This window comes from Hetaerina americana, unplaced genomic scaffold (genome assembly GCF_022747635.1).
Source record: "Hetaerina americana unplaced genomic scaffold, ioHetAmer1.1.p SCAF_3, whole genome shotgun sequence".
Lineage (NCBI taxonomy): Eukaryota > Metazoa > Arthropoda > Insecta > Odonata > Calopterygidae > Hetaerina > Hetaerina americana.
In genome coordinates this window covers 18008905-18033236 of record NW_027286874.1, presented here as the reverse complement: position 1 = coordinate 18033236, position 24332 = coordinate 18008905, and the positions used below count along the sequence as shown (strand labels likewise).

Here is a 24332-nt window from a genome sequence, read left to right as displayed (position 1 = left end):
TTTTATCTTAATTCACTGTATGACTAAGGGCAATTTTTTGTCATGTAGAAATATTTTTTCGTTATCACAAATACGTTTTTTTAGAAAAGCATATTATGGATGCATCATCCCAATTTTCCGTTATCATAAATTTAGAGTTATTCCAACATTCTTTCTTTGAGTAGTGGAGGAGTGCTTTTGTTTATTTAATTTTTCTCCCTTACATTATTTCGGTAAGTTTATATATGCTAATTTTTTAAAATCTATTCACTTGCTGAATATCTGATGACTCCTGTAGTTGTCACCTCTCCCCTCAGTTTAACAAGCCCGTGTCTCACTTTGGATCGCCGTCAGATATTGAAAATATTTAATCAAGAGCCATAATTTTGTGATTGAATTGAGAACCACTATGATATTGTCGCGCAATATTCTAATCTACGTGTATATCATTGTAAATACCAGTGAGAGAATGTTGAGACATTTTTTACCAAATTTTAAACCAAATGTCATTACTTTACACGACGATAATATTAGCGATAATGGAAAAATTGTTTATTAAGTGGCATCCGATTGCCATAAACTTTCTGTCATTTTGCAATATATCTTCTTCCTCATCCACTTCTTTCTCTTTCTCGCACCGCGCGTACTCTACCGCCATCTATGTATCGACTCAAGAAATCGATTGGACGGGATTCGTGTATTGATGGAAGAGGAGCCTTGTGGGTTTATGTTTGCGTGTGCAAATGGCTCGGGTGCTTTGGGTGGATGGAGGGAATGCTGGGAGAAAGGGGTTAAGGCGGTCCTGGGGAGGACATTCCCACCTCACTTCCCCTTTGGCTCCTTCCCCTCTCCCTCTGCCGAACCTTCCCCCTTCTTCGGAGCATCCGTTTCTAAGTCGGCTCAGTGGCTCCTCCTATCGATCGCAGCGCGTGTCTGCGTGGTCCTCCTGCTCCCACACTCCCGTCTCCCCGCCGCGGTTCTCAACTGCTTCAACTCGGAACACCGGCTCGCCCCCCTCTCTTTACACCCCTGTTCACCCAAACCCGCACTTCCATTGTTGTTCTCAGAGCTTCTTCGACTCATCATTTCCTCTGCCTACGAACAACTAAAATCTTACGACACTCGTCTCTCTCCCTGGGTCGACCTTTCAGCAATTCTCGTCTGTAATCACACCTCGTTTCCCTTAAATAAAGGGTTGAACCAAAGATTTTCGCCGGTTACTAGATATATTCTAAAAGATATACCAATTTCTTGTTTTTAATGGTGTGATTCAGGCATTATACGTGTAATAAACCCACGACTGCATGCAAAAGTATTTAGTATCCACAGGAAATCCTATTTTCACTAACGTTTTCATTACTTGGTTAAACCTGGTCTATTATAATTTTCCCGGACGCAAATGTCGCGGGTTCGATTCCCGCGGGAATCGAACCTCCACCTTCCTTTATACGGTAAAATATGACGCGAATCCTAAAAATCAGCTGGATTCTTTAAGTCTTAAAGAAAGTGTGCATAAATTACTATATTTCGTCATTCACAGTTTCGGTAAGAAACTTAAGCCTTGATAGCTTAAACAGGAATAAACGATAATTTAAGACATTGTCCTTAGTTATAATATATTTTTCAATCACTTTATTCGTAAAATAAGATAACGATTAAAAATGTGTTATAGATGAAAGTAATACTTCTTTAATACGTATAAATTACATTTTGGTACAGGTGGTACATTCGAGCACTTCTCGCAGCGTTGAAACCGTTTGGACATATTTGGAATTAATATAGACAAGCAGTGTAACGGTACATATTGTGGTAACTTTTAGCCGTCGTTCTTCAAAAAGACTAGACTGCAATCTTTTATGTTAGTTCGCACTATTTACGTTATTACCATCAAGAAAATAAATTTTACCATTGTCAAACATATTGATATTAATGGCTCCTTTTTATGTTCAATGATTGTGTTTTACTTTCCATACATTTAGACTTAATTCTGCGAAGTAGTTTTAACAACCGATAAATGGCCAGTGGAACCTTTCAATTAAATTTTTAAAGTTGTTATATCGGGGCTTACATTCGCGCTCAAGTATTAGGTAATAGGATGAGGAAAATCACTGGCCCGATGGAAAAAGGTAAAAGGTTAAGCTGAGGTGGGGTGATAGAATGAAGTCTGCGTAATTCACAGTTGGTTTTGGAGATTTTTCCATTGAAAGGTGGTGAAATACCACTCCATTTACCTCCTTACCCATTTACCTCCCCCTGCTCCATGTCCTCTGTTATTTCACTCGGTTTTCTCTTCCAGCAAAGAAACGAAAGACTCATTGAGGGCAGTTAAGTGGGCGGCAGTGTTAGGTTTGGGACGAGGGGAAGGAGAGGAGGGGGAGACTGGGAAAAGAGAGAGGAAAGTAAACAAGGAGAGGCCACGTAGAGGGCGCGATTAAATCAAAACACGGTCGACAACGATCGCGATGGAGAGCTTCAAAACGGCCCAAACTACCCTTCGACCGCACCTGAAACTCTTCCTGGCATCCCCCTTGCTCCACACCTCCACCTTCCTCATCGCTCCTTGGCCCCCTCCGCCCCCCTAACCTTTCTCTTCTCTCTCATCGCTTAACCCGTGCCTCCCAATTTAGAAGCTCTCACCCTCCGCCATTCCTCCTCTCCCCCCCCCCCCCCCCACACGCCCGTACGCTTCCTCTTACCGCCGCGTGCTTTCCGTAAAGACTAAACGGACCAGGAGAGTGCTCGCTGCTCGAAGAGACGATCATTTTCGACGCTCTTTTCGCGAACTCCCGGCCGTTAATCGTGCGGTCGTTGATTGGAGGAACAAGACGCGGGCGGAGGGAACGGAGCGCGTCGGAGGTGAACGTGCATGCAACCCCAGTCTTTGAGCCCGTTGAAGTTGCCCAACCGATACTTTTCCAATCTTCCAACCTTTCGCTATTCCGTCATTGATGGATTAAATCTACGTAGACTGCCCGCCAAAATATAACCATTTCCGGATCCCGCCTTCGAGAAAATATTTCGTCGCCCCTATGGCATTGTTAACGGGGCCCTCTTAACTCCGTCAGCTTCATCTCGATTGCATCATTATAAACCAAATCATAATACCGGCCCCATCTCATTGAGGGAATACATTGTGAATGTCTGGATTGCTTCTTTATGTTTTCGTTCATTAATGCAACGCGATTCTGTGACTAAGCTTGTTAGTTTTCAACTCTGGCCGTAAGATTTCTTCGCCACTTTTAGATCGAAGTCGTATGTTTCCCGAGTTACCACCGCTTGGGAAGTAATTCATAGGTTACTTTTACTGTTTTCAAGGTAACCATTTATGATCCATAGTATTTTTAAACTGATTGGTAACCTTTATGCAAGCATTAAAATTGATGAATAGTGGAGGGGTCAAATATTTTGATGACTATACTCATGAGAATGCAACTTTGTACACATAATTTATTGCTCAACATAGTTCTAATAAAGCTGGCTTCTCCTTATATATATATTAAAGAAATAACGTGTGAGTGTTCTTTTTATATGATCTTATATTGTTTGTTGCTGTCCAAGTTTTTTATTCAACACTTCTGTGGTACTTCGACGAAATCATGATTGTGTGTGTTTGCATATATGTATACATACTCAAACATTCAATTCTCTTCTAAATGGTCAGTATGCATTTTAAAATCCCTTATATACATAAGAGATTCAAGTAATTTATAATTGGTTATTTCTGAAAAAGTACGGTAGACCATAATCAAAGGTCGATGAAGTTACTTCATTGCTGTTTGCGCTAAATGAACTTCCGGTAACGTGTCTGAAAATGATTTTTATAGTGTAGAAATTTCACCGTTCGCCAGCTGCTTTAATGAACGTGAGCAAGTGGAAGTTATTCATTAATAAACATGCATGTTTGCCTTTAATTCATATTTTATTGGTACGTAAACATTGAGCCTTGTCTCGTGTAATTCTTGAGGAAGGAGTCTTTATAATTTTATTTAGAAACACCTCCGCTTCTTTGGTGCTCTCATGAGCTGTCACTCTTGAATTCAGAACCTTCTTTCCTTTGATCCCCCAGTCCTTATAATAGTTTTAGTCTTTAAAGGAAGACTGCCGTGTGGAATTGGGATCTAGAGCACCACGAACAGAAAGGCGAGGGAAATTTTATTTCTGATGCGCATTGATATCCTACGCCTTGGAAAAAATACGTAATCTTCTGCGTTTTCTTAGGCGCCGTCAAGACATGCATTTCCTGCGCTGTGAATCTTATTTCCGTGTTATCGCTCGATCCAGAGCTCTTCCCCCTTTCTTCTTTCTTCTCCTTCGCTCTTTTTCTCTCCCTTTCTTTCTTCCCTCCGTTTTTATTGCTTCTTTATCTCGCGAAGTCGTGCCTTTCGTTATGATCTTCTCATGAATATCATTCCCATGGCGATGCTTCTTCAAAGACTCATCCCCTTCCTCCCATTTCCCTCCCGCCCTCTTTCGCCGTCTTTGGCTCTGGGTGCCATTATCTAACCGTATTCACTTGATATACCATCCCCATGTTCCCACTATAAAAAGTCTGGGTTAAAAAAAACACTCTCCTGCTCACAATTTCTTTTCCTACTCCTTGTTATCCCCTTAGGCATCTTAAGTGCCCGGGCGGGGAGAACAAATAATCGCGAATTCTCAGAAGTATCTTAAATGTTTTTTCTCTGTAAAAAAGTTTTTTTGTTATCTATCAATGGAATTTGCTGCCATTAGCACTTTTTTATTTTTTTACCATTTCCAGTAATACAAGATGCATTTCTCAATATTTTGGAGAGTTTTTCCTTGATAATATTTAAATAAGTAGTACGAGCCGAGTAAATGGTAATTCCCCTGTGAAGAAAACTATGAGAATTAAAGGAAGTATTCTTGAATATGCTATGCGAAGGGGGGACGTGCTCGGCGTGCTTTCAATTCGCTGTCATTACCTCCTGAAACTGTTATTATGCTATACAGTTATGACAGTGTTGGTCTCACAGTTAAAATAAATATGTAGTACTTCAGAATTCCTTGAAAAGTTATTCTGGAGGACCGTTATTGGAATTATGCATTGACCCGCTCGAGAGACAATCCAGCCGGTGCCTCCGCAGCTGGGTAGTCGTCTCTGTGGGATCCTCTTCGACAGCCACGCACGAGGCGATCCAGGGATTCCGTCTCCTTCCTTCCGTCCCATTACACCGGCGTAGGCCACCCATCGCCTGACCTCACAGCATAACGCCTGTTCATGCCTTTCCGCTCTCTCCTGTTTATCGCACCGGCTAGCTCGTTTGTCTTTTCTCTCGGCCCCTTTCCTACCTCACCGCTTTTGGTTTTTTATGAGACCTGTCATTAGCTTAGTCTATTTTGTTTTCACTCGGTTGAAAGGTCTTCCTTACGCAAATATGTGAAAATGTTTAACCTTCGTGCTAATGTTCCATTAATTCGACGACATACACGCTCTATAATTCCTTCTACTTGGTGAAGCCGCGATTGTTCATTCATGCTTTACGTTTTTCGTTCGTTCGAAAGAAAGTACGTTCGCGTTACCAACCCTCACCGTCTTAAAGTCTTGTTTCATCGTTATTTGCGTCCATTTTCCGATGTCATTTACTTTTAGGGTAATTTCTTTTAAAATAGTCTCAATTCTTACTGAACCAGCCAACTGTGGTGAAAAACTGCAATGTCGTCGTTAGTTTTAATTTTTACCCAATATGTTATCAACTCTTTCAGTCATTATGTAGAATGTATCCCCAATAGAACAGTGAAATTTCACTTCGATAGTAGAATAATTTTATTCATATGATAAAGAGTATCCTGAGAATATTTTGATTCAAAGATATATCTCTGTTAAATAAGTCGCGGTAATTTGTTCATTGGTTGTTAAAGACGTAAAATCCCTTTGAAGATCCCCCCTTTATCACTAATCACCCCCTCTTTAGAACTTAAGTGTAAAGTATTCTCTTACATAAAGTGTAAAATGCAGTCCTAGGAATAATTCTTGTTCTTTAATCATAAGTCGAGTACATTACCTGTTTACCTGTGGTTTATTATTCTGCCAAATTATTCATGTATGTGACCTCTGGTACACAACGAGTTCGCAGGCCAAATAGCTATATCAATCCGGTTCCACTTCTGCCAACAAGACAATTGTGATGCAACCTTTCTTATTACCTCAGACTAATTGCAATTAATAATGTCGTCATAATTAAGAGAAACCCTTTTATATTTCTCGCGGTAATTAATGGGGAAACTTCCCTCGCTCCGCTAACTCGTGCAACTCCACGTCGCAATAGCGCACTGTTTCACAAAGAAGGGAGTGGAGGCGTGGTGTGCGTTACTTTTTCTTCTGAAATTCAATCTTGATGTGAGGTGCGTCTGTTTATTATGGAAGTTATTTAAAAGTATATATTTACTAGTAGATTTAAATATTATGGATGTAGAAACGACATTCCATGGTTGTTTTTACTACTCAAATTATCATTACCCCTCATCATCTTAGTGAAGTAACTTTTTCCAAGCCGTGGATGTATACTAAGGGCTTGGTGACATCTATCGTAAATATTTGCTCAAAGAATTTGAGTGCAACGTACATATCGCGGTCACTCCATAGCTTTTTGATTTTTGCCGGTGCCAAACTTAATGGTCCGAAATATCATTCTTTTTAGCTTTCCCAATGACCTCGTAACCCTTCAACCTGCTAATGACATCTGCAATAAATATTAGTTAACATTTTTTATTTCAGCATAAGTTTGAAACTATTTGTAACCCTCAAGGAATTATAGTTTTAATTGTCTGTGCTATGCGTCAAATAGTCTGCAAAAATGAAATGCAGCTCAGGGCTATACACGTACTTCGCGTATCACGTTCATTTAATTCTTTCGTTTAGGCAGAAGTTCATGCTCGAATCCTTTTCAGGTGTCTACCGACTTTCCACGAACCAAACCCCCGATTTCTTTATTCGTTCACTCCTTGGCATTATGATTTCCCCGGCATTAAAATTACCTCCTCCCACTTAAATCTATCATTCTATGCCTTTCATCTTCTTGCTTAAATTCTGTACTTTTCATTTAATTCCAAAATTAAATACGACTTATAAAACGCACTTTGTAAGTATTTTATTTCCAACCAACAGAGCGTTTTTTTCTATCTAGGTTATTTCTATCGTTTTTAGTAGACCTTCTCAAGTCTTTCTTTCCACTGCACCAATAGAAAATTGGGGCATGCAATATCACACAAAATTCGCTCTTAATCTATATTCACATTTTTCCATTGGACTATCAGTCATTATTGCAGGTGACCGATGATGGCGAACGATTCTGTTACCAATTTTGCTGTTGGTACTAGTGTCTGGTATTTTCAAGTTCATTGCTAACTAACCTCTCCATGACTAAATGCTTCTGCATCCTTTTTTTTCTAAATACCAAAATAGTACGTTTTTACTGTCGAATAAAAAGTATGAATGATGATAATTCTACCTGCAGCTACCGGGAATCATCTAGTCTTAGAAGTACTACTGATCACATGCATCTGTAATTAGTTTGCTAATGCTACAAAATGGCCGTTCCTTTCCCTGTGCCGCCTATGGCTTCCCAGGAATGGGTGGCACCCAAAAAATCACATCTTGGGTAAAGCTGATCTGAGGGTGTCACCGGAAATCGAACGTGGGTCCTCCGGTAGTAGTCTAACGCTCTAACCCACTGATCTACCATGCCCCTCATTATGTGTGTTTGTGTGTGTGTATGTATATGTATATATGTATATATATATATATGTATATATGTATATATATATATATATATATATATATATATATATATATATATATATTTACATACACATGTATATAATATTAATTATATTATTAAATTATTAATTTATCATAATATATCCACGATATCTTAAATTTTCGGATGAAAGAATATTTATTTGTCGAAGACAGTAAGCACCATGTTCCACAAGTTTTAAAATACCTATGTAAACGCTTTTTTTACGACTTTAGCAATTAGATGTCCAGCAGCGATCTTATCAACTTAATATTGATTTTTAAAAATGTCGTAAAATATGGATACAAAGTAAAATTATGCAAATTTTAAATCGAAATTTTAAAAATTTCGGGCTGAAAAATGTATGGTAAGCCCAATTATCTGCAACTGAAATGCTGAACACTGAAATAGAAATATTTAGTTTAAAAGATCGACTATTCGGAAAAAATCATTTGCTTTCGTTCATTAGATAATAAAAGTAGAGTTATCAACTGCAAGAGATTGTGGTTATGTCGCATTATATTTCATATATTACCGAGCACGAGTCTATTTTCTCCTAGCTAAAATCTTTCATGGTCACAAATAGTAAGGTAACTGTACCATAACAGTTCATTTTGGTCCATGTCTTAAGCTTCCTTTTTCATTAGTATATGAGTAATAATTTCTTCTCTAAAACTGCCAAAACAATGCTCAATACAACATTTCGTCGGGATACATCAGATACCTTTCAACACGCTTCTCTTGACATGGATTATGCATTTCTCATTTATTCTCTTTACAATTAAGTTATAGACATTTCCTGTCTCCAGTCCACCCTAACATCGGTTTGAGGATCATGCAGAAAGCTTTACCGTGAGCGATAACAAAAGGAAATCGGTCCTACTAGTCTTTCAAAAACATATCCTCCTACTTCTATAAACATCGTTCATTTTCTCTACATTCCTTTTGTTCATCTCGGCGAGACCATTTATCTTCCATTCTCCTCCTTTTCTCCCTCTCACTTCTATCGCCGCCGATGCGATGCCCATTTCCGTCTCCCATTCCTCTCCCCCACCTGTTCACTCCGCGCCCCACGTATCCCTTCTTCAACTCCTTAGTCGCCCATCTTTCTCTGCGTACCAGAGGCGCACGGTAGTGCTCAGTCAAGGAATGGACTAAAGAGCAAAATAAAGGCTGTGGGGAGCGAAGGGGGAAGGGTAAAACAGGGGATGGACAGATATCTGGCCCCCCTCGGGTGGCTGCGGCGTTCGCTGGTGAGCGCTCTTTAAGGCGGAGAGGTGGCGAAAACCCAGGAGGCAGGGGAATGGGCTAGGCCGTGAGTGCTGGGGGAGGTAAGGTTTGGTTTCGGGGGAAGGGTGGAGGGAGGTGGATTGCGGCAGAATCGGTAGAGCGAACGAGAAAGAAAAGGGAGGAGAGAGCATCGGCGGCGATTTGGAAGATAAATTATCATCAAAGTCCGCTCCGGTCTCGTTCATTTCTCTTCCTTGTGACTTGCTCCCGTTCCGGGAGATGGTGGTTAGGGTTTGCGGAGAGATTAATGCTCGGCCCACCTCCCAGGCCAAGGAGTCGACTTAAGGTGAGAGGCAAAGGAAGAGAGGAAAGAAGAATACGCCTCATCGCCGTTTCGACTCTCTCCACGCTCTCCATGGTCGTGGAGTCCCACTTCTCCCATGTGATCACTTCCTCCTACCCACCACCGCCACACTCTCTTGGAGCAGATATCTTCTCCTCGTAACTCATACCATTTCTGCTTTTTTACGGGTCGGCGAACCTCCCGAATCTCATCATCCAACCCCTAAGGATGGAAGGGAACACACGCTTGCCCCTTCTTATATCTTCGAATCACTAGACCCATGTGTTTTCGTGGGTTCGTGTTTGTAGCAGTAGTAACACGGTACCCAAGAGATCGAATTGATTCCCGCGGAGCGCGACCACCGACATGATTTCATTCAGAGGACCACCGGTGAGGTCTCTGCGGGTGGCGTGCGCGCGGTATCTTATGTTAACCACCCACCTCCCGTACCCTCTTTCCATCGACACTCCAGAAGAAAGAAAGAACGTACCGGAAGGCATTAAAAACTGTTTTTCAAAGTCGAAGATGACTTCCGGACGGAATTCATTTGATTTATTAACCCCAGAGCTGAAGTATGATCTTCAATTTTTATTTGATCATCAGTTTCCCAGACTGCGTGCTCATTTTGAAAAATACGTTAAGGTCTGTTAACGGCTGGACGATAGGTGAGGGTGAAAATACTAGTATGATGTTATTCAGTGCAATGTTTTTTCAGGGGTTGGTGTCATAATGTATTTTTTTGGGTAATCTCGAAATGAGCTCTATCGCTACTTCCTTGAAACTCGATAAGTGGAAATAGATTGCAATTTCTATTATCGTAACTAGAACTCATCAGCCGTATCATTTTTTCTTCTACGTGGTAAATGAAAGTGACGAAAAAGTTATTTCGCTCGGCTAACTAATCGGGATTCAAAATATCATGAAAAGAAAGCTTTTAGCTAGAAATATAAATGTTTTTGGACCCCTATTTGGCTCTCGCGAACCGTGGTCCCACAATTCCATGCACATCTAGGGGCGGAGCAGCTTTAGAGTGAAAAATGGCCATGACTCTCTTTGTGTATTTGCTGTGGGAAAGTGGTGTTATAGGTGCAATTTCGGAGACTGCAAAAGAGGGCTGAAGGATGGTGTAAGCGAGGAAAAGTGTGGGCGGGAGGGAAGCGAGCGTACGGGAGCACCACACTGTTTCCCTCCTCTTACGTGGGAATTGACGATTGGGGCCACTTTGAGGCGCCGCTGACACGCCCACCTCGTTAAGTCAAACCTCGCTCCTCTTCCTATCGCCGTCCGTTGCCATTCGCTCTCTCTTCCTCCCCGTCATTATTTCCATGACTCCTATTTTACCATCGAGTTCCATGCATCGACTCTTCAGTTGTCTCTCCCCTCTTGCCAACCCCTCGCTTTTTACACCGTCATACGGAAGGATATGTGTGTGTGTGGATGGTCGGATTAGGGGAGGGAGGGGTGGGTGTGGTGTGACGGTGACGTGTGTTGCGCAGCGTTTTGGAGAGGAGAAGTGTTCGTAGAAGACGCCGAGAAGGGAACAAATAAAGCGCAGCCGTTCTTTCCTCGTAGTTATTTCCGTGAGATTTGGCGGTTATGGCGAGAGCGGCTGTGGCACGATAGTGGGTAGGAAGAACGCATTCTCTCCCGCTCTTCCCCTCCCACCCAATCTTTCTCTCTCCTTCCCTTTTTCCTCAAGAGATTTTTGTGAGAAATGTGGCAGCTGACGTGAGACGTCTCTTCTCATTTTTTATTTATTTTCGTCCTTTTGACTCCCTCACTTCCCCACCCTGATTTCTACTCTGTAGTCCTTATTTTCGTTTTGCTGATAGGTCAACCCATCACCTTTTTGGTATAAATGAAACTGTTTCGAATGTCTTCCACTGGTAATCCTAAAATATTCAGTTCGAAATCAACTTTGTACCCAAGAACCTTTCCATTTTTTTTGCTCGTGCCCATTCGATTAGGTTCCTCCTCACTTTTAAAGGTGACTCATGAAAAGGTCCTGACTATAGTTAGGGGTTAGTTATGACTACAGAGAGATTGCAGAAAATATGGAGTTGTCGTGGCCTACCCCTTGCCATAATTTGCACCTTTATATTTATTAAATTGCAAAGAAAATTAAGCTGATTACTTGTTGCGCGTGAAAATATTATGCCATATACCTAACCAAAATAGTGACAAGCCTGTTGTCACTAGTTTGGTGTGTAGAATGGTGAGTTTTTAACTGACATAGTTTTCGTAAATTTTCGAAACCTTTGTGAAAACAATGACAAAGATTGGCATTGTTTTCAATTTTTCCTTTTTTGAATATTTCCTTGACGCAATCCTCTCATTCTGTGCAGACATGAGAAAACTCATTCGTTCTTCTCTTTCTCTAACGGCTGATACTGTTACGCAACGCAACACCAGTAATTATGCCCCTTCTCTTTTCTTTTCCCTGATTTTTCTTTGCACCCGAAAAGAGAGTTAATAAATGAACCCATTTCATTCCGTTCCGCACTCTCATTTTCCTTAAGTAATTACCCGGAACCTGCAATCAAAGTTTAAGGCAGGACCTTGATTTTTACACCGTTTTCCACCGTAAATGAGAGGTGCACAGTCGTCCACGGAACGCCAATTTATTTGGCAATTTTTTTATACTTGTAATTTCTACGAATAAGTAACTTCCGTTCGTTCTTTTTATTTTGTCACTGCGCTATTTTCTCAAACTAGTTCACTTAATAGATCATAATTATGTTGAAAGCACATAAAGTCGTAGTGGTATCCCCCCTATCCAACAGTGAATATTGGATAACGCTCTGAAGAAAAAAATGGTTTAGTTGCATTCCACTTCCTGTGACTCCGTCTTTCCCGGCTATTTTTTATGGCAAATAAATGCGGCCTCACGCTGCAGGATACCATTAATTCATTCATATAGTTACACTGAAGGTTTCAGTTTTTCCGTGCAAATCCTTTTTGTGAATCTCGCCGATCGCTTTGTAGTTGTTCTTGAAACAAGTCTGCCAATGAGGGATAACTCAGACCTCTTCAATTTTGAAGACAAAAAATGATAAACATGCACATTTATGCATTTTTTGCGGTGTTATCATCATGGTCTCATTCTTGGAAAGTGAAGTGTCCCACCGATTTTTTCAGTTTCCTTTCCTAAGGATATAATATGCGACAAATCATTCGCAGGAAAAAATGCGACAAATAAGATAAATTCGAGTGAAAATTTAAGATTGGATCGATACGGGAAGGCAAGTCCATTTTTTGAGGTGACTTTCTCCTCTAGGGTAGCAGTCCTACCGAGAGAGCGTGCCATCATCATTCTGCGTCACGTTTGATCTGACCCGTGCCAAGCCGCGTCGCGTGGCTCTCGAACTGAAGCGAACGCCGAATATCTTCTCCATTTAGGGGTCGATTGTGATGTCGTCCGTCCTGATCTGATTCAGGATTTGCTGGCAGTGATGCGTCTTTACAGTTACTTCTCGAACTTGGTGATAGGTAGTGCTCGTTAGGTACCTTTGGCATTAATAACTTGAGTTCAGCAACAACGCTACCCGTCAACAGAACACGGTCGTTGAAGTCGTGTGCAACAATCGTCTTGCGATATTTGACTACCAAGCATGTGAGCTAAATAAACAATTCCCACATTTTTACACGTGATGACTTAGTAAAGCCCATGGAAGTACTTGAAGGATCATGGAAAAGAGGCAAAACGTGCCAACATGTACCTTGAGGAGAATTTAGAATTTCCGTATGGAGAGAAGTTTTTCAAGATGAAAAACCGTGGATCGCGTAAAAAATAGTGTTTTAATGGAGTAAAATTGCATTCAAATCATTATTCTTTTCTTTGGTGGAGGTTACTGAATTCAGTTAGTCTTCTCTGTCATCTTCGTTTAAGAATACTGCTCAACCTGAGAGTTGTTGATAATTTGAGAGAAAAATATTATCTGGTTTTCTGATATAAGTCCAACTAGTAGTCTGTTCCCTACCTTGAATACCATATTTCGTAATGCGTTGCGTAGATTTTAGAAATGTGTAACACAATTAATGAAAATTAAGCCTCGACTTCAATTAGAATCCTATTCTTGGGCCGTTGGCCACGAAAGTGAATTTTTACCGTGGAAATTAGGTTTCCACTTTCGCATGGAAAACTTTCCCACTTCGGTTTCAATGGCATGGAAAATTCTGGAAATATATTCTCGTTTCGCTTCAAAAAGAGAGGAAACGGTCATAAAACGAGGAAGGCTCTGCTTTACATCCATTCGGCTGCCCAATTACGCTATGCGCTTCATATGAATTATGAAATAAATCAGTCAATGCTTGGGGATTGGGAGTTTAGAATTGGTAATACCGAGGTCGTTTGAATGAAATTCCCGAGCGAATGTAATGCAATATGGAGTATGACACTTTTGAGGAAATAATTGTTCTAGGAAACAGTATTTTAATTCACATTTTATCATAAAGTAACAAAAACTTGTTTCCAAATCATGCTCAGTTGATAACCGAATTCACTCCCTTCAACCTTTCAAGGTTTAATGTACTTTGGAGGCAATAATAACGTGGGAAATCTCATATTTACTCTATATTCACGGTTCTCATCGGAGGAAATTCTTTCCACCATTCACAATGATGAAATTGCCCTTGATTACAGGATACATTCGAGAAGACTTGGATTAAAATATAAAACACTCCAAGTACAATTACTGGTTTACTTCCTACGGACGATTTTAATGCTTTTAGAATTTTTAGTTAAAATATAATGTCAACACGAACCTTGGTCTTAAAGGTTACTGTAAAGCTAAAATGCAAAGCCGTAAGAAGTTTGAAATTCGTCAATTCAGAATGGGATGCCTCCGCCTTGCCACCTGCGGTGTCCAAGAGATATATGTTCAGAGTAATAAAAAACAGCCAGGTATAACGGGAGGTCCACATCGGTGAATGAAGCAAGAATTTTAAACCTGGAACCCTCTGGTCGTCAGGAAAATACTCTAAATACCGTGCCGCTCTTTATATTTGATAATAATGCTTTATTTTGGAAATCGATATATTAATACCGAGTTAAAAGTGTACAACTCATGCTTTTCTCCTTTCTTTCCTTCAGCGGCGAGAATGTCGGCAGCCGCGGCGCCTCAGGTGTGCCGCCCGCACTTCCACACGCCCCTGCACCCGTGGCTCTCGGACTCGGCCAAGGCGATGGTGCCGCCCCCACCACCACCTCCTCCTCCCCACCACCCACACCCGCACCACTCCTCTGCCCCATCGTCCTCCTCGACCTCGGTGTGGGGCGCCGGGCCCACCACCTCCACGACCTCCACCACCCCGTCCTCCACGCCCTCCTCCACACCCGCCTCCTCCACGTCGCCCTTCTCCAAGCTGCAGCAGCCCCAGTCCTCGCCCCACGCCCCGCCTCACGCCTCCCCCGGGGGCGGCGGAGGCGTGCACTCCTCCCCGCACCACCACCACCTCTTCAGCTTCCCACCGACTCCACCCAAGGACGCGACCCCGGACGCCGCCTCGGCCGGGGCCTCCTCGGCGGCCGCCTCCGTGGGCGGCGGTGGCCAGGGCAGCGCCTCCTCCGGGGACTACCTGTCCCAGCAGCCACCGCAGCAGCAGCAGGTGGACGTGAAGCCCACGATGTTGACGGCCTCGTCCCTCTCGCTCTCCAACTGCTCCAAGCCCAGAGAAGGTAGCTCGGCGTTCGGCGTCGGCGGGGGATTGGGCGCCCACAACGGCCTCCCCGCCTCCTCCGCGTCCTCCACATCCTCGACCCCTCCCGGCGCCGACCCTTCCACCTCCCCGCACCTCCACCAGCCCTCCTCCTCCCTGGCGCACCACGGCCTCTCCGGCCAACACCACCTCCCGTCCCAACAGCAGCACCAACAACAACAACAACACCAGCAGCAGCTCCACGGCCAACACCATCAGATACATCAGCCACAGCACATGCAGCAGCCACAGCAGCAGCAGCAAGGGGGCGGAGGGGCATCCGGTATGATGGCATCGCAGCAGGGCCACCACCCACAACACGCCTCCCCACACTACCCTTCCTCCACCTCCTCCTCATTCCACGCGTCCTCCTCGTCCTCCACCGCCGCCGTCGCCGCCAACGGTCCCTCGTCGGCGTCGGCGCCGCTCCCGCCACCCCCTTCGGCGTCACCGACCTCTTCCTCCGCGTCGTCCACGGAGGTTGGGAGCGGTAGCGCCGGGGGCGGTTTCCACCCCCACTACCCACTCCATCACGGCTTCCACCAGCACCCCCATCACCATCACCCGGGTTTCCACCATCCACACCACCATCCGCACCATCCGCACCCCCACCACGCGGCGGCGGCTGCCGCGGTCGCCGCCGCCGCCGTCTTCGGCGCCAAGTCACTCCAACAGCAGCAGCAGCAGCCGTCCAAGCCGAGGACTAAGTCGAGGTCCAGCGCCGGTAAGGCCACTCAGCCCCCGGAAGGACGAAAATGCGCTCGCGAGCTTCGGCGGAAGACGTCCCACAAGAATTCGAGGCGAAATGCTTGGAAATTTTTTTTTACCAACTGGGAGATGGAGATGGGCCGTCTCGTTCTATGCTTCTGCCCAATCATCGAATGATTCCCTCGTATCTTACGATGATGAATCGAGGGTTAATCATCCGGTTTTACGCTTGATTAGTTTGCAAATTTGCGAGTTATTTCTGTCGCCCATCTCATACTCTACCTCTTTTCGTACTCATTTTTCATGAAGACCTCGTTTCTTGTTACACGTGGATGTCTTTCGCCGGGGGGAATCGGTCGGTGGCTCGGTCGCCGTCGACATAACATTACTAAACTCGTTAACATGACTTTGGGGCGTTAACTTTATCTTTGTCGCGAGGATGTAGGCGTCTAAAATACTAATTTTCTATTTAGAATAAACGGTGGTCATCTTATTTTAGGTGCGAATTTGGAAAAAATAATTCTAAATAAGTGAATTTAACGGATTAAAGGAAGTCTAAAAAGACTATTTAAGAAGTAATCATGTACCTTTTACAAGTATTCTTGATACAATAATAAGCCATGAGATGATACCAGATAACGCCGTTTTTACTTGACTTGGGATTCTGCAACATGAAAATAATATTAACCGCAGAAAATGAACAATCAGAAGAATATTATGTTTTATCAAACATGTTATGTGCACTGGTATATTATTTTTAAATTTATTTTTTCTTCCATTTTTTCTTATCTGAAGATTATAATACTAAACCTACTAATACCCTATTATTTGTTACTTATTTCGTTGAAAAATGGTCCGAAATTAACATTCTGGCCATTTGAATTTGCCTTCGTAATTTTTAAGTAACAATTATTTTTATTTTTGTGTGTTTGCTTTGTTTAACATTTCTTTGCTTATTTTGTGATCACAATTTAAATGTTTTTTTATTCGAGTAAATCGATTTCACCCAGTGTGTAATGTGCAGTTTATAGAAAAGCAAAAATGTAGTATTGCGGACAGGAGGAGACAGATTGAACAGCCGCTTCAGTATTATTTCGTGTCAGAAAGACCCAGCCAGGTTCTCGATGTAACCTATGAGCGTGTGGAAGTCGATGTGAACAATTCGTAAGCCATACATTCCACCACCATGGATGACTTCCTTTTTTTTACGAACACTCCGCGTTCTTGAAAAAGATGGAACGGCGAAATTTCAATTTCAACCGGCAACTGCAGTCAAGGTTATAAGATCATTAGACCGCGAGTTCGGTCGCATACAAAAAATAGATTTACATCATTGGAATGGAAAGAATTTACTCTTCTCTAATTGGGTCTTTCTTGCTCTTTGAATCACATGAACCCCGTTTGCCACATAAGTATTTCTCCCAGCTTGACGGGTATTCTTAAAAATTCATCGCCAAAGGCGGCATTCCATTGTTGTCGTGGGTACGTTTTATAATTGATCCCTAGGCCTTTTCTCCAAAATTCACGAGCTTTCTCTCACTATTGCCCGCCGATTGTGGTGATTCCAAAAAAATACCGAGGTTATATTTACATTTCACCACCTACATGATAGAAAAGAGTCCAATCCAGAAAATTAACGTCCATGTTTTTGACAGCGGATCTTCCGCTGCATCTACCTTAATCCTTCCGTAGAGTCCTCCACTTCCATATCCGTCTCGGCATCGTCCTCAATCTTCCCGCCCGCCACCTCACAAAATATCCTTCCCACGGCTGGTTTACGTAATAATTACGGCTGTGTTCCCGGCCTTCTCCAACGACTATCTCCCCGCTCTCTCTTCCTCCCTCACACGTTACTCACACCTCTCCCATTTCTTTCTTTCTTCCGCCCAACCATTTTCTCCTTGCCCTCCCTTCTTTCGTCCCTTTTACAGTCTCTCCGTTTCTGCACTTGCCACCATTGGAAATTACAATGCCTCCTCGACATCCAGTTAGACTAGGGGCCAGTCTTCGGGGTTGGTACCTGGCTTCCGTTTCCCTTTATATTTCCATTTATTCCCACTTATTCCGTCTTGCAAAACTGAAAGGACTTGCGCTTAGTACGGTCAGAAAACCGAGCTCCCCAATGAGAGAAGGAATATAAAAACAAAGGAAGAAAGGAGGTGCACATTACGAATATCCTCCCCCATTGTTTTCGAGGATGTGACCGTAGGAAAACGTCCGTCCGTTCGTCCCTGTAGATCGGCAACAACGTACTGGAAATAAAAACCCTCTGGTTTTTACGTCGTCCCCTTCTCCTACACTCCTTGTTTTTTGTGGGCTGTCTGGAGCTTTCACTTTCGTCAACTTAGACAAAGGGAAAGAGGGAGAAAGAGTGCAATGAATGTCTTGACCGTTAACTGCGTAGGCCAGAAAGTGGTGGCCTTAGCTGAATACTAACACGATGCTCATCGCTTTCCGCGGAATTAACGCCCCCTGGATTATTTTTTTAAATGAGTTGTTTGCACGGCTCGCCGCGCCTCTACTTTTCAGTCCTCCTTTGTTGGAGGAAACGTGGCAAGGGGCGCGTAAAGGAACGGGCAAACAAATTTGTCCGTAATTACGTGCTTTGAAGGCGTAATCGCATGTCCCGTTGTGGGAGGAGTTTAATCGAGAAATTATTCTGATTACGACCAAATTGCAGGTTTAACTTCTCGTCCGCTCCTTTTCTCCCTCCGGGAAAATTAATCCCTCTGGAAGTCGATTGGTCGATATATAATTGCCACCCTTCGACTCGTTTAGTTCGCCTTTTGACTATCACTTGTATTTTCCTAACGCTGCCCATGATCTTTGAGCCTCCAATTAGGCGAAATTTTCTGTCGAGGCAATGCTTGGTCACACACTGAGGTACGGGAAAGTAATTCTCAGGAGTCGAACCGTCTATGCCCGTGACATTATCGTTCGTGGTTCATCGCTGCGTAACGCAAATACCCTCGAGGTGAGGAGTAGGGCACGACTCACCATATACTTCAACATCAAAGGGAAACATACATCTTTTGTTTCCCTCCTTTCAAACAGTTAGTACATAGTTTCCTTGGAATCAATGTGCTTTATCGATCCGTTCGAGGGGCCTGATTTCCACGGTCGGCCCGAGCATTGACCTCGTTTAATAAAGAATTATAATTGGCGAAAAGCCACCCCAAGGCGCCGCCGCTCGAATATCCCCTGATGTATATCTTGCGAGTGGACGACGGCTTCGCTTAAACTATCTGCGAGAGCGGCTCCTAAAGCGGAACTCCGGTTCGGGGGACACCACACTCACAATTCGGGTTCTTAGCACAGTTCCTGCACCACGCTGAATGAACGTATTCACTTGATTCTTCCTGCTAGAAGACGTAAAGCGTTTTAGACGAATCAAGTCATATGCTATCTATTGATTACAATACATTAAAGTATCCTTACCAACGACAACTACCAAATAGAAATTATTGTGTAAAAAATTTTTTAGAAATAATGCCTAAGGTGCGTAAATACAAGTATTTTGAGCATTTAGTAAAACAGCTACAAGGATGGATATTAAGATGAGTAAAGTCACTTCCCACAGGATACATTATGAAAACATCGCTAATTGGTTTCAAGATACACCTGGTCTATAAGAATTTCTGTGCATGGAAAAACACATGCAAGATTTAAATGGAAATAATAGATTTTCTGGGCACTAGATAATATCTTTTCGAAAGTATGTATTTTTGGAAATATTTCACTTATCTATAAAAATATCATGCATGTTTAAGCGGAACCCAATTGTCTTAGGATTCAAACTGTATAAAAGACTTGATATCAGAGACAGTCTGCGTTCGAGAAAAACTATTGGTTGCGTGTCTTTTCAGCGTTTCACGACCCTGTAAAGATCTCCAATCGGCGGAAACTTAACCCGTGTTTCTGTGCCATTTAAAATCATCGCAATAATGGGCAAGTGCTTGCATTTAAAACACTTGGGAGGCCATCGGAACCCAATGCCGCGAAGCTCACGGTGTCTCTCCTCGCCGGAAATCCACCCTCTCCCCGACCGGCGGGAGGGAAGATCCCTTCGCGTAAGCGCGGGGAGCAACTGGAGCGGGCACGGTAGAGAAGGGAGTGCGGGGAGAGAGATAAAGGGAGAGGGGGAGGTTGAACCACCGTGAGGGGCGAGGTGAGGGTGGAATGGCGGCCCCGTAATCGATGACAATGGCCGTGGATGAGGGGTAGGGTGAATCGCTGTGTGGGGGAGGGGGTATGAGGAGTAGGATTCTTCCACCCTCCACAAACACTAGCCCACCACCCCATTGCACTCCCACTCGCCTTATCCTCCCTCCTTCCTCTCCTTCCCACCCCCTCATTCACCACGTCCCCGGCTTCCCCGTTTCTCCTCCCGCACCACCTCCCAACCGCGGTGGCCCCTGCTCTGCCGCACATCGATCCACGACCGCCGCCGAGTTCTCCTCGTAACCACCCCCGCTTCTGGGAGCAGGTCCACCCTCTCCCCTCTCTTCTCTTCGCTTCCCGCTCCCAATTCTCCCCTCCCTTACCTCAATCCATCCGCCTCTCCCAACTCGACCCAAGTCCCCTATACCTTTAATCCTCCCACTTCCTATCCTCCACCGCGGGCAGTCATCCTCAGAACACTCACTGACACTGACTCACACCTTCAACTGATAATACTGTCAAGAATGTCGAAAATATTAGGCGATAACGATGAAAATATGGAGATATGTCAGTTTCATTACTTGAAACTGACTGCCGATTTGCTTTTCGCTCTAAGGATGTTTTCTTCTGCATTTCGGGAATGGACTATGTTTATGATGATTCTTATTTTCTCCGCTTTGATTGGCAGAGGTCGCATCGCTTCCTCTTTCTTGTGATAAATTTGTCTACAAAATGAATCACCGTGTTTGTATTCCGGTAATTTTTTGCCAATTTCAATTAGCGTTTTATTTCAAAGGATGAAAAAAATTGATTTTTTTACTGCCGCCGAACTCACCAGAGTACTTCTGACGCGATATGTGTGACTGTATCTCTGCCTGTGTTGACGGTGGTCGTAAGCGTGTAAGTGGAGTGCTACATTCCGAGTTAATGGCCTATCTGGTTCTGCTTAAGAGCATCCGCCGAGATGCTAGCAGATTACGTACGCCGTGATACATATCGTCAATTGTCTTCCCTCCTCTCGTTCCTGTGTCCTCCACAATCGGACGATCGTATATAAAGGAAGATTTGAGGATAGTGGATTTGATGAAGTAGTATTCGGTAGGCAGTTTTAAATCAGTTTTATACGACCGTGTTTATGTGGCCATAAAGCGTTTGTAAGAGTTCATGAGAGTCTCCCCGACTTGTCTTCGCTACAGCATTGTGCCGTGTAAAGAGGGGTGGTGAGACTCGTTCTTCCCCCATGTCTCTGTGTCCTGTCCTCGTGTTTCTCTTTAAATATTTTTTATTTTTTGCTCGGGTCATTCGATTTCTCTACCATACTAACTCTTCCCATCCCCCAGGGCTCTCTTTGATTCTTTCTACTCTTCCCTCTCCGTGAAGCTTACACCAACTACTCCATGCTTAAACGGTTTTTTTTGCTACTCCTGTACCCATCCCTGAGCGCCCGACATTCGCTCTTTGACGTTCGCCCATACGTGGGCGTCACTATGTCGCAGCATCCAGTCTCTTCGAAATGTTCGAGATCCTTCTAGTGTCCCCCTCTGCCTCCCCACTCGCGCAACTCATTGCTGCGCCTTCACCTCGTATTACCTTCCCAATGATATTTTCAGTAGATGGAGGCATTTGGCGTGAAGTCTCGTCGTGTACCTTATGATACAGTCCGACCAATATGCTCTATACTATGAGGAACGCGTTCGACTCGATACCCATCTGGCTTTCTTGGTGATATAAAACATAAGTATAAGAGTTTCTGCAAACTCAAATAAATTATCTAGTATAAAGAGTTTTTATCTAAAATGGTGAGATGCTCTGATATTTCTAAAAAAGCAATTGAAACCGTACTCAAGGCATTGTATAAGCTCTTTGGAAAAGGGACTAGTTCGTCATATAATGAGTTCTTCGAGTGAAACGCCCGAAGAGTGCTAAATAAGGCCGCGTAAACGTAAAATGAGAATGATAATATAATTAGGAGTTATTTTAATTGGAATGTGATTTCGGTAAGTCACACTTCATAAAAAGATTTAATTTTCTTCAATTTGATACGCTTAAAATGACAAAACAGCTTGAGGAGACATCTTATTGTGAGCTCTAAAAAATATTTAAGTCTTGACAATATTCATGTTTATGTTTTCCTGGCTCTGCTGTTTCTCAATTTTTAAATGCAGGCATATTTCTGTATTGCATCCTTCAGTGACGTTTTCAGCTAACCTTAATAACTCTTCAAAAGCAACTTCTGAAGTTAGTTTCGCAATTCCGAAGAAATAATTAAGTGAACATTTTCTCCCGAGCATGGGAGCAATACCTACTAGATTTCTTAGTCGACGAACGTGACTACTTCAAGGTAATAATTCCGGTAGGACTAAAGCGCTGGTCCCTGATATCCGGATATTAACAGCATCTCCAGCGCCATTTCCATGTCTACGGTGGTCTCTTTCGAAAAGAAAGGTCCTGAGATTGTTTCCCTACGAAGCGTCTTGATGCACCGCGAACATCGTCCGATAAATGCCCAAGGCTTGATTTTACCTTCAAGTACATGCAGGACCATCCAGTTGGAGACTTCTTTGAAACACGTCTCAGTGAAATTATTAATATAGGGTAACGTTTCATGATACTATTTTCACTAAATTTTTGTTGTTGATTGAAGTGTTACTTGTAAATAGCCCCATACTTCACTGCGGTTAAAATTAATACCAGCCACGTATGAGGTTTCTGATAGATTTTTTTCAAAAATTAGTCACGAAAATAAAAGCCATGATAAATTCTTTTAAATTTATCTCTCTTCAATTTAATGGACCTAATAACGGGTAAATCAAGCTGTATTTGTCCTGAATCAAAATGATAAATTGTTGATAGAGGGCAATGGAAAACATTTCTAAGAAAATCCGAGTCAAAATGTCCCACGCATGCCATTAAATAAAAAAATCCTGTGTCTTAATTTTGAGTCACGACATTCACTTCAAATAACTGATTTAATGCCTCATGTGGAAATTTAAGCCTAGGTAAATTTTAGTTTCGTTTACAATTGTGAAACTTGAAATATTTCTCATTCAATCCATATTTATTTTCTCTCCTGGCAGTTTTTTGATGGTGCGATACATGTAGAAATCACCGGAGGGTAGGTAGGTATTGCTCGACTCAAAGTCGCCAAGCGACCGCTCTTCACCGTGCCCCGCCGTCATAGCGGTAGAGATTTATGTCGACCACAGCCCACCGCTAACCGCCAGCAGTCCCTCCTTTCCCCTCTCACTCTCCCCTATGCACTGCCCCCTCGATCTGTCCGCGGCGTCCATCAATCGGCCCTGCAGCCGATATTCGCGCCACCTACACCCGACGTGCATACGAACGTACGTGCGCATCCCCACCCCACTCCCCCCATCACCATCCCCTACTCCCCGTCATCTGGATTGAGGCTGGAGCGGGAAATAGCGACACCCGGCACATTGTCTCCGCCGCTGATAGCGGATAGAAATGCGTGAGAAAGATTTTTGCTCGCATTCGTCAACGCGTGTCTTAAGTCCGTGTATATCATGTTGCGCGACGCACCTCTCCTCTCTTTTCAGCCGTCTCCTCTGCGGCCCGCTTTAATGGGAGCGCCCAACGTAGCCGTCGCGTCGTGACGCCCCGTTCCCAGCGGAAAGGATGAATAAATATCCCGCTCGCCCGCCATGTCACTCTTGTCCGTTTTTTTGAGTGACGACGGCAGGTAAAGACGGGGACGCAATTAAAAGCGGAGACGAAGAACGCGAAGGAAAAAATAAAAAGGAGGCAGAATTGACGAGAGAGAACGTTTCCCTTCATTCGACATTGCCTGGAGGCTGCAGGACTTGAGGATTATAAATGTCCCGCGTTGAAGCACTTGAATGCAGTAGAATGGACATTTACGCATTTTAATGTAGAAGTTCTGTCATTCAAGTAATTTTCCTCCAACTAACTTCCCGAGTTGCGCATTCGTTTCATGTAATGGCTTCCTGTCAATGTACTACCCATTTTTATTGTTGCAGCTCCCAATGACACATGATGCTGTAAATACATTTGTTCTTGACAAGTCGGATTCTAAATTGTTAAGGGGTGGCTTACTACGATACTTTAAGATCGGTGATGCTCATTATTCCTCCTATAAGCTAAGTACTTCATTGTTTCAATATAGGTATCGCGTTCCAAGCCATCTTAGCTGAAAATTGTCTTTCGGTTTCAAACGATAAAACGGTATTGGCAGAGTATGCTACGAAATATTCTGGAATACGAAGTACAGCATATATCAAAAGAAGTATGAATGCATGACTTAATTTCTCACTTGGTAGGGATATTAAAAAAAATCGTTTTGCAACCCGTAGAGAGAGAGAGAGAAATGAAAGCAAAGGTAGACTATAGAATAGAGGCACGATGGAGCTTGCTCAATCCATGGGCGTCATCAATCTGCCGTAGCGTGACAATCTTCAAGGAGTTACTCTCGCTCT

General features: G+C 43.3%; 1 protein-coding gene across 1 annotated transcript in view; it reads left to right on the top strand.

Moving 5' to 3' along the window:
- Positions 1-24332, top strand: part of LOC139691087 (GATA-binding factor C-like) — a 228756-nt gene that overhangs the window by 94268 nt on the left and 110156 nt on the right. The window contains exon 2 of the mRNA XM_071588832.1: positions 14402-15730. Within this exon, the coding sequence (XP_071444933.1) occupies positions 14402-15730 (1329 nt within the window). The remainder of the gene's footprint in view (positions 1-14401; positions 15731-24332) is intronic.